Source organism: Myotis davidii, unplaced genomic scaffold (genome assembly GCF_000327345.1).
Source record: "Myotis davidii unplaced genomic scaffold, ASM32734v1 scaffold425, whole genome shotgun sequence".
NCBI classification, from domain to species: domain Eukaryota; kingdom Metazoa; phylum Chordata; class Mammalia; order Chiroptera; family Vespertilionidae; genus Myotis; species Myotis davidii.
This window is the reverse complement of record NW_006296413.1, coordinates 1,145,646-1,155,900: the sequence shown is the minus strand read 5'-3', so window position 1 is coordinate 1,155,900 and position 10,255 is coordinate 1,145,646. Positions and strand designations below refer to the sequence as shown.

At 57.7% G+C, this 10,255-nt stretch overlaps 1 protein-coding gene across 2 annotated transcripts in view; it reads left to right on the top strand.

Annotated features, from left to right (window-relative positions):
• Positions 1–9,289, top strand: part of CCND1 (cyclin D1) — an 11,222-nt gene extending 1,933 nt beyond the window's left edge. The window contains exons 2-5 of one of the 2 annotated variants that reach the window (XM_006771479.2): positions 74–289; positions 776–935; positions 4,434–4,582; positions 6,255–9,289. In XM_006771479.2, coding sequence (XP_006771542.1) covers positions 74–289; positions 776–935; positions 4,434–4,582; positions 6,255–6,419 — 690 coding nt within the window. In that variant the 3' untranslated portion in view covers positions 6,420–9,289. Of the gene's footprint in view, positions 1–70; positions 290–775; positions 936–4,433; positions 4,583–6,254 lie in introns of both variants that reach the window. The other variant, XM_006771478.2, reaches the window with a different exon arrangement.
• The last annotated feature ends 966 nt before the right edge of the window (positions 9,290–10,255 follow it).

The window sequence follows — 10,255 nt, the reverse complement described above, 5'->3', positions numbered from 1 at the left end:
GAGCTGGGTGGGGAGCGCGGGGTTCCGCAAGGGGGGCCCGGCGGCGGCAGTCACGGACCCGGCACCCCAGCAGGTCTGCGAGGAGCAGAAGTGCGAGGAGGAGGTGTTCCCGCTGGCGATGAACTACCTGGACCGCTTTCTGTCGCTGGAGCCCGTGAAGAAGGGCCGCCTGCAGCTGCTGGGGGCCACCTGCATGTTCGTGGCCTCGAAGATGAAGGAGACCATCCCCCTGACGGCGGAGAAGTTGTGCATCTACACCGACAACTCCATCCAGCCCGAGGAGCTGCTGGTAATAACCCCACTGCCACCCGACACCCCGTTAGCCAAAGGACCCCGGGGTGGGAGGAAGGACGGGAGACCCTACTACCGGGCCCCTTCCGAGGAACGAGCGGAACCCCGCCGCCCCCCATCCCCGCCGCCCCACCTCACTTTTCTTCCACTCCCAACGCCGCTGAATCCCGAGCGCGGCCGAAAAGTGGACGGTGCGCGCCCTCTAGCGTCCACAGCATGGGCAGCGCGCGCTAAGGACAAGGTCTTGCGGGCGTCCGGTGTGGGAGATCTTTTTCTGTCGCCACGTGTGAACTGTCATCTGAATAATGAGCAGGAGTCTTTTCACGGGTCACATTCGCTTTTTTGATCTGGGATTGCATGTTGCCCCCCATTTCCTGGATCCCCAGATCCCCATCACTTCTTTCCAGACCCCGGCCCCACTCGCTCCCCCCCACACCCTCAAAGTTCCCCTGAACTTTTCATGTTTGGTCACCCATTCCCACAGCACATGGAGCTGCTGCTAGTGAACAAGCTCAAGTGGAACCTGGCGGCCATGACCCCCCACGATTTCATTGAACACTTCCTCTCCAAGATGCCGGTGGCCGAGGTCAACAAGCAGATCATCCGCAAACACGCCCAGACATTTGTCGCCCTCTGTGCCACAGGTAGGGTGGCTGGCTTGTCGGCTGGCCTGATCTCCCTGGCTGCTCCTGGCGGGGCTTCTTGCCTTCTGCCTCAGTTTCCCCACCAGGCCCCTTCTGTTCTCTGAAGTGCTCCTCTTCCCCTGTTCTGTTGAGCAGAGGGCTCGGACTGTAGGTGAGGTGGCGGGGGGTGTGGGGGGGTGTCCTCCTGGGGTTGGGTGGCTGGTCTGCCTGTGTCCAGCTGCCTTGGTTGCTGCTCCCCGGGCCTGCCTCTCCCCACCTCTCTCCAGTCCTTTCCTATGTCCTCAAGGAGCCTGAGCTTTGGGGCCCCCTTCTGGCCTCTCCCAAGCTGGGCCACCTGCCAGGGGCGCCTACAGGGGTGGGGAGCCCAGGCCGCCAGTGCCTGCACCACGTGCTCTGGGCCGCCAGCTTGGCCCTCCCTGAGGCCCTGTTAGGGGCGCCTCAGCTGAGCCCTGGGAGGAGCTTTGGAGCAGCCAGCTGCTGTGGTTGACGGCAGGGGGCAACATTCCCTCCGCTGGCTCTGCCCTGGCCCCAGATCTCCGCGGCAGCCGGCCTTTCAAAACCAAGGGCGGGGAGACACACGCACACACAGTGTTGCCTCCAAAACCAAGGGCGGGGAGACACACGCACGCACACATACACACACGCACACACACACACACACACAGTGTTGCCTCCAAAACCAAGGGTGGGGAGACACACGCATGCACATGCACACGCACACAGTGTTGCCTCCAAAACCAAGGGTGGGAACGCACACACACACACACACACACACACAGTGTTGCCTCCAGCTTCCCCCAGCCCCAATCCTGACCCCCTGGGACTGCTTCCTGTTCTCCCTGGAGACCCTGACTGTAGGCCCCAGGCCCAAGGCTCGAGGCCCCATCCCACTTCAGACGTCACATCTCTTTGGGACTTACTCTGGCCAACCTAAGGGCCACACTTTATCCAAGGGGGATGCTGACCTCTGGTGTCTTCCCCACCCCCAAGAGGCAGAGCCCCCAGCCTGGCAAGTCCTTGCACCCTCCTGATGTCTGGGTGCTCTGGTGGCTGGTATTTCTGGGTTAGGCGAGAGTTGGGAAGATTGTGCTGGCCTCCCACCCCCCTCCGCGTCCTTCCAAGTGAGGCGTGGGGGCCCAGGAGGAGAAGCCAAGGACACTGCTGCCCTGGATGGACCGGACTGGGGCGCCCCTTCTCCAGGCGCTCCAGCTCTGGCCCTTGGGCAGGGGTGGGGAGCTTCCACAGGCTGTCCCGCCTCCCTCACTGGGGAGCCACCGGGAAGGGCCTCCAGAGACTCTCAGACAGCCTTTTATGGAGCTGAAAGTTGTTTGGAAAAACAGCAAGTTTCCTGGAGATAATAGAGGAGTGGTTCTTGCACACCCTCCCCTCAGGATAGCTGGGGCAGCCTGGAGCTCCCCCGCTCCCGAGATCCCCCAACAGCGGAGTGTGTGGCCTGTGAGTGCTGGCAGTGAGGGAAGCAATCCTGGCACACAGGCTGCAAACTGGCTTTGGTCCAGCTCCCTAGCTGCCCACGTGGGGCCCAGCAGGCACCCGGCCTTCTGCTCAGATACCTGCGGTGACCCAGGTTGTTGCAACCATTAACTCCAGGGCGGGGCCCCAGAGGGAGCAGCAACCAGCCAGGTCCCTCGGAAGACGCTCAGGGCCCTGGTCCTGACTCTGCCCCCACAGTTTGGAGGTGACTGAGATGCAGTCGTGCCCTTAGTCACAAAGGGGCCTCTCAGATGGGAGTGACGTCATTGAGCTCAAAAACAAACATGTTATGTGAGGTGGGCGTGAGCAAGGGCCCCACTGAAAGGTGCCATGGGGTGGGGGGCAGGCGGGCTCTGCTCTCCCTACACCCGGAGACCCGGCTTCCTGAGTCCCTGCACGTGTGCGCACACCACCGCCTGGCTTTTCCTTAAACGTGTACGTGCATGTACACTGGAGCCTTTCCTATTTTTTTCTTTTTTCTTTTTGGTTAATCTTCACCCAAGGAAATTTTTCCATTGATTTTTAGAGAGAGAGGAAGGGAGAGGGAGAGACAGAGAGACATCGGTGTGAAGGAGACACCTCGATTTGGTTGCCTCCTGCATGCACTCTGACCAGGGCCGTGGAACCTGCAACCAGGGTACATGCCCTTGACCGAATCGACCTGGGACCCTTCAGTCGGTGGGCTGACGTTCTATCCACTGAGCCAATCCAGCCGGGGCCGTAGCCTTTCCTCTTGCTGTACTGGATGGCGAAGATGCCATACCCAGCACCGGCTCCAGGCTCAGGGCCCCCAATTCCCCCCATTAAGATGCTGAAATCAGTCCCCCCTCTCCACCAATAATCCAGGTGCGACAAAAAGGCAGCCTTGGCCATAGACTCCCTCCTCTGTGATAGTCCCAGCTCTAGGGGCTCAGGGAGGGGGGAGGGCGGGGCCCGCCCTGCCAGGTGGGGAGTTTCCCTCCAGTTTGGGGCGGAACAAGCTGACTCTGGGGGAAGATGAAGTGGGGCCGAGCACAGATTTAGGATGCTGGCTGTGCCTGGGTTAGGCCTCACAGGTGGAAGTTTGAGGGCTGGTGGGGAGAGGGAGGCACCCCCGGATCTGGGGGAGGCTTGACCGGTGCAGGGGAAGGCCCTAGAGCAGTGGTTCCCAACCTTTTTTGGCCACACCCCACCTAAGCATCTCTCAAGTCCTGATGCCTGCCCTGTGACATATAATTCTTATTATTCAAAAAGTGAACTCATATTCACGTGGAGGAAGCTAAAAGGCCATTAACTTGGCCTAAACAAGCTTCCAAAGAACATAGCATCCATGAAAGAGGAAAATAAAAGAACGAAAGGATAGTTCAAGTACTGAGGAAAAAATCACTAAGAAATTCTTAAAAATAATAATAATATGAAGTGATATGAAAAAAATAGCAAATAAAGTTTCAAAACAATAGAGAACTGAAATACATAAATAAGTCACAATATATATTTACATACTGTACATGAGGCCCCTAGAACCATAAGAAATGCAAAGAATCCACTGTGAATTACTCATTCTCGAACCGCCCCCGCTGTGGGCGCGTGCCCTACGCTGGGAACCACTGTTCTAGCAAGCGGCCGGTCTCCGTCCCTGTGCCGGTGCAGCCACTTAGAGGCGACACCTCTGCTCCCAGGTGGGCTTGGCATCGCTCACTTGTGTAAATGGGCTCCGTGTTCAAAAGGCTCATGCTGACAGGACGAGATGGGGTGTTTGCTGTCACCAAGTGCCCTGGCCAGGCCTCTGCTGTAGGTTTCAGACGGTGGGACTGGCCAGGGCTGCTTCAGGGCTCCATTAGTGAGTGAAGGGCACCAGCCCCCGCCTGAGGCACATCCGGAGCCCCAGGGACTCCCACACTTCCTCAGCCAGACCCTCGAGTGAACACCCAGGCAGCTGTTTGCTGGGACAGGCCCTGACAGGGGCACGGATCACAGGGATCCTGCCATGTCCCCACTCACGGCCCCTTGCCTCTCCCTCTGCTGCAGACGTGAAGTTCATTTCCAACCCGCCCTCCATGGTGGCTGCCGGGAGCGTGGTGGCCGCAGCGCAAGGCCTGCACCTGGGAAGCTCCAACAGCTTCCTGTCCTATCACCGCCTCACGCGATTCCTCTCCAAAGTGATCAAGTGCGACCCAGTAAGTGAGCGGGCACCCCTCCTGCGCGGGCAGGGGCGGACCTGCTGGTCCCGGGGATGGGATACGCAGTGCTGGGTGCTGCAGCCACAGTTCGCTCAGGGGGAATGCTTGGACTAGTGCCGAGGCCCCCACCCCGAGAGGACGGGCTGGGGGCACAGGACCAGGCACAGGCCGACAGGGCCAGCTTCACCCACCTCTCCCGGGGACTCCTTTGGAAGAAGCACCTCCCAGAACTTGCAGACAGGCCCTCCGGAGCCATTGAGGCCTCCGGGAAGAGGGGCCGGCCGGCAGTGATGCGCACCCTCATGGGTGTGCGTGGGCCCCGGCGACTTTGTCTGGGCCACAGTGTGGATGCCAGTAAACAGCAGCTGTGAAAGGGCTCCTGTGAGGTCTGAGGTCGTGACCGTGGGCCCTCAGGGCGCTGCCGCCACAGTTAGAGCCAGAGGTGGCGGTGATGTCTTTAAAAGTGCCATTGTTTTATTCCCACTTTATTGCTTTTTTTAAAGAATTAAAATAACAATTACAAGGGTTTATGGCATTTGCCAAGTTAGACCAGCGTGGTTTGGTGGGAGTGAGTGACCGCTGACCCCAGTCCAGGTCTGGCTTGGAATGCCTTCCCGTGGCCCACCCCGGAGCATCTGGGAGGCTCTGGCCCCCAGGCAGGTGCCCCCTCACCCATACTGTACAGGGAAGGAGAGGAAGGGTGTGAGGCAGACACCAGCCTGTCCTCTGGCCAGTGGCACTAGGCTGCCAGCCTGTGTCCCCAGAGGGTCCGCTCTTGTCTGTAGACATGGACTCCCCTCTGCCTCTTGGCGCTCACGCTCACTTCACTCTCCAACAGCCAAGGGAGGGGCGGGGAGCACGCTCACTAGAAATGCCACCAATAGCGGGTGGGCGGAGAATCAGTTGAGGCTGAAATGTGTCAGTCTGGTTATGCAGTGACAGACATTGCTCACCTGAGACAGAGATACCCCCAAGGGGAGGAGGGGGGCCCACCTGGGCTGTCTGCCTTTCTCCAAAGCTGGACCTCAGGGACCAAAGTCAGCTCATCGCAGGGTGGGGCTGAGGTCCAGGTGGGTACTATGCAAGGCCGGTGCATCATCCAGGATGCAGGCCGAACTGTATAAAGGGTCCCAGGCCACCCGACCGTCATGCACAGTCATGCACAGTTAATGCCTTTGATGGCCATTCACCACCGAAGGCTGGGTCCACCGTGGGGCTGACAGCAGAGCTTAAGTCCAAAAAGCAGGGCTCAGAGCGCCTCCCTGCCCTGGATGGAAGGGCTGAATTCACCAAGGACAGTGGCGGGGCCAGAGACCAGAGCCTGGCAGTGGGATTCCAGCGAGAGGCCACGACCCTGCTGCTGGGCACGCAGGGGCAGGCGGGGGAGGGGAGGGGCGCAGGACAGGCGCATCTCCATTCACACACGATGGCCAGCAGCCCTGTGGTCCTTGGTCCTGAGTGGGGCCATCACTGCCTGGCTGGCATGTGGGCTCCTCAGGCTGGCAGCTGCTGGACACAGGCCCATGAGGGTCTGTCCTGGGGGGCGGTGGGGCAGCAACTTCAGGTCAGCCTCACTGCTAAATCACCATTCAGGTTATGGTGTGTTGGGGATGGGCCCTCCCCCTGGGCCTCGTCCTGAGGCCCTGTCCCCCTGCCCGCTACCCCCTAGGACTGCCTCCGGGCCTGCCAGGAGCAGATCGAAGCCCTGCTGGAGTCCAGCCTGCGCCAGGCCCAGCAGAGCCTGGACCCCAAGGCCGTGGAGGAGGAGGAAGAGGAGGAGGAGGAGGTGGACCTGGCCTGCACACCCACCGACGTGCGCGATGTGGACATCTGAGGGGGCTGGCGGAGGGAGGGGCCGGCCCCGGGGGCTCCCTTGCTGGGTGCGCCCCTCCCGGACGGGCCACGCCAGAAGGGAAAGCTTTCATCTTGTTTTTTTCCTTTGCTCTTTCTCCTTTCTGTCTCTGATTTAAGCAAGAGAAAAAAAAAAAAGTACCCAAAACTGTCGTTAAAAAAAATAAGAAAAAAATAGTAGTTGCATAACCCCAAGCTCTAGGAGGGAGAGAGGGTTGTGCTACAAAAATAGAGGACTTTATAGCCCATAATCGACTAGTTTTGTAGGACTGTGTCTGCATTGTAAGGGCAGGCATTAACCCAAGGAGCGAGTCTGCAGGGGGGACTTAGATTTGATTGATGTGTTTAAAGCAAAAAAAAAAAAAGGCATAAAAATGTTCTAAAAAAATTCAGCAAACCATGTTTAAAGTAGAGGAGGGTTTTTAGATAGAAAAGTGTATTCTTGTGCTTTCCTGAGGGGCACGGCTTTAAGGCGGTTGTAGGCATCCTGTATCTCGCTTGCTCATGCATGTAGTCACTTTATAAGTCATTGGTGCGTGTTTATTTCGTAGGTAGGCATGTATGTAACCTCTTCACCTTGTCCATGGCTGATGTAACCTATCGGGTAGAGTAGTGTAGTTGAGCATCACCGAGTGCTAATCCTTTCTTCCCGCGGACCGGCCACCTGAGCGGGTGTCGGGCGCCGGCCAGCACGTACGCTCTTACAAGAGAAGCCGAAATAGCAGCGTCACAGATTCTATTTTTTTAATCCTCGCATTTTTTGTAGTTACTTGTGGAGGAGGCGCTGTCGGCCGCCCGGCCTGCAGCCTGTTCAGATCCAGGTGAAACCCACCGCCTGCTTGTTTGTCTCCTTCTCAATGTTCTAAACCCATTCCATTTCAAAGCACTTTGGGTCCGGCAGTTCTGGGGAAGGTCTCTTGTTCATGGGCGGAGAGGGGGGTGGTTCCCAGTGGAATGGTTGGGATAGCCACGTGCGCGTGCGCAGACAGGATCGCAAGGCCCGTGCAAGTCGCCACGGAGTTCGCGAGGGGGTGTTGTGGAAGGCAAGGTTCCAGTCAAGGAGAAAGTGTGCGTTCTCACGTTGCCAGGATGTGACGTTTCCCGTAGAGAGGTTCAAGTTTAGGAATCCTTTGGTGCCAACTGGTGTTTGAAAGTAGGAGCCTGAAAGGCTTACCTAAAGGACGTGTAGTTTAAGGGTTAGGAAGGTTTTAACACTAAAATATGTAATTTATAGTTAAGGCTAAAAAGAGTATTTATTGCAGAGGATGTTCGTAAGGCCAGTATGATTTCTCAAGTAATGCACTCTCCCCTTGATTCGAACACACAGCCTGCTACCTTTCTGTGGCAGGCTTGATACTGCTTAGAGCAGGTAGGTCCTTTTATAGGAGAAAGGGGGAAAGTCCCCAGGAAAAGAAAAACACAGAGACACGTTGATCCAAGCCTGTTTGGTGTTCCCCGGCGTGAGCCGATCTGAGAGGCATCGGGTACAGGAGAGTTAGGGTCCCTGAATCGAGCTGTTGGAGCATCGTCTCACCCCCACCCCTCCTTTAAAGAAATGTTAGCAAACAGTAGGCAATGCACATCTTGGCTATGGACCTTTGAGTAATGACTAAGTGGTGCGTGTTGAGGGAGGAGGCGAGAGCGCCCAGCCTGGTGCTGGGAGAGGACGTGAGGGAGGAAGTGCGGGAGGGGAGGCAGGCGGGACCACGGAGGGACAGGCTGCGCACCCCGTTTCTTATTCGCTGCTATCGATGACTTCCCAGCGTGTTTGGAAACAGACTCACCACGCTTCTTTGTCTCTCTCACATTGTTTTGCTGCTATCGGAGGATCAGTTTTTCTGTTTTACGACGTCATATACTGCCATGTTCTAGTTTTAATTTTCTCATAGAAAAATGTATACGGATGCCTTTTTCTTTTTGGTAGACTTTTTTTTTTTTATGTGATCGATTTTGATGTAATGTGATTACTGCTCTATTCCAAAAAGGTTCCCGTTCCACGATACCTCATGCTTCACTTAGCCATGTGTAGACCAGCGGTCAGGCCCCTGTCTGGCCCCGCGGCCTCCTGCTTTGGCAAACAGACACTCAGACGAGATCCCCGACGGGCCTGGTGGGGACGGGCGCCGGGTTGCGTGCGGGCGGCCACCCGGCGTTTGAGGACCAGCCAGTGTCCGTGTCCGCGTCCTTCCCTGCGCCCGTTGCGCTGGACTCTCCATCTGCCCTAGCATCGACCATCCTAGTAGCTTTTACGGCTGTGTTGTTTGCATATAGCTATGAAACTTGCATTATTATTATTATTATTGTAACAAGTATGTCTTGTGTGCCGTGGTGGTGCTGTGCCCTGGACTGGTCCCGGCCTCTGGAGTCGCTGTTTCCGGGCTGTGGAAGCTGTCATGTCCCAGTGCTCTCTGTTCTGTTCAGGGCCGCATGATGCTAACTACAGAGGCTGCAGATCTCGCCGGAGCCAGCCGTGGTGCTGTGCGCCCGAGTTGCCTAGCATGCTGCCGAACCAAAAGAATCTGCACCCTTGGTGGCCCTGCCCAAAGGGATGGCCGTGTGCTCCGAGGCCCCGCTCCGCAGGACCCCAGCTTCCGCTTACCTCAACTCTTCTGGCTGCAGCATCTGTGTCTGAACCAAACCGGGTCCTAGGTCTGTCCCAGTGGCGGGTCGGGAGCACCGCGGAGTCTGTCCTGTGGCCACCAAATCTGTGAGGGTCTGGCAGGTGGGCACTTGGTCTGTGTGTGGTTTTGGTTGCACACCACAGCGTTTCCCAGCATGGACATGTAACCAGCACATTTCCAGTGGAAAACAAGACAAACATGAAAAGTCTAGAAATAAAATTAGTAAAAACCCCACCGTGGTGCCTGTTTCCTGGGGCAGGCGGGGAGCCAGGGGCACAGAGCCTGGTGCTGAGGGCTCCTGGGCTGGGGGTGACTGGTAGGCAGGATGCCAGGTCCTCTGTTGTGGGGGGCTGCCCTGTGCACTGTGGCGTGTGTAGCTGCATCCTTCACCTCTGCCCACCAGATGATGGCACCTCCCCAGTTGTGACAACAGAAATGTCTCTGATGTTGCCAGCTGTCCCCAGTGGTCCAGGAATGGGTGAAGCTCACAGCACAGGGGTTGGCAGGGGGGTGCACTTGGGCCCCAAGAAGACTTTAGGGAAGCAATTGCTTCTGGCCAGGTGACGTGACTGCCTGGTGGTCAAGACCGTCTTCCAGCTGCGTTTCGCCAGTCCGCCCTCCCAGGCTGTTTGCAGATAGGAAAATAAACAGGTCCAGCCTTCATTACTCCTCTCCTGGAGCAAATGGCTGTTTGCTCTCGGTGAGTCATGGTTCTGAGGCCCAGGCTCCTGGAGAGCCCAGCACTGTGTCCAGGCTGCGTTCTGGTGACCGCTCACATGGACTGGTGACCAGGAGGCTGGTGGCAGCTACCTCAGTGTCAGCGCACTGGGCGGGTGTCAGCAGGCCTTGGTCCCAGCTTCCCGGAGGTGGGGGTCCCTGTGTGTCCGTGCCCCTGGCTGTCAGATAATTCAGTGAGTGCTAGAGAACAGCTCTAGCCCAGGTTACCTGTCAAAGATGTCACTACTTGTCAACTCACTGCGGCCTGTGTGAACTGCCCTGCCCTGCCCGGGAGGGCTCTCCTCGGGGCTACCCGTGGGCACCCACGAGGCTGGCAGGGCACTGGGGCTTCTGGGAGGAGGTGTGGTGTGGAGGGGCTGGAATTGCTGGGTGGGAGGAGACATGAGGCCAGGCTGCCTCGGGAACCTGCAGGGTGCTCCAAAAGGGGATCCCATGTGGCAGGAGGCCAAGGGGCAGTCAA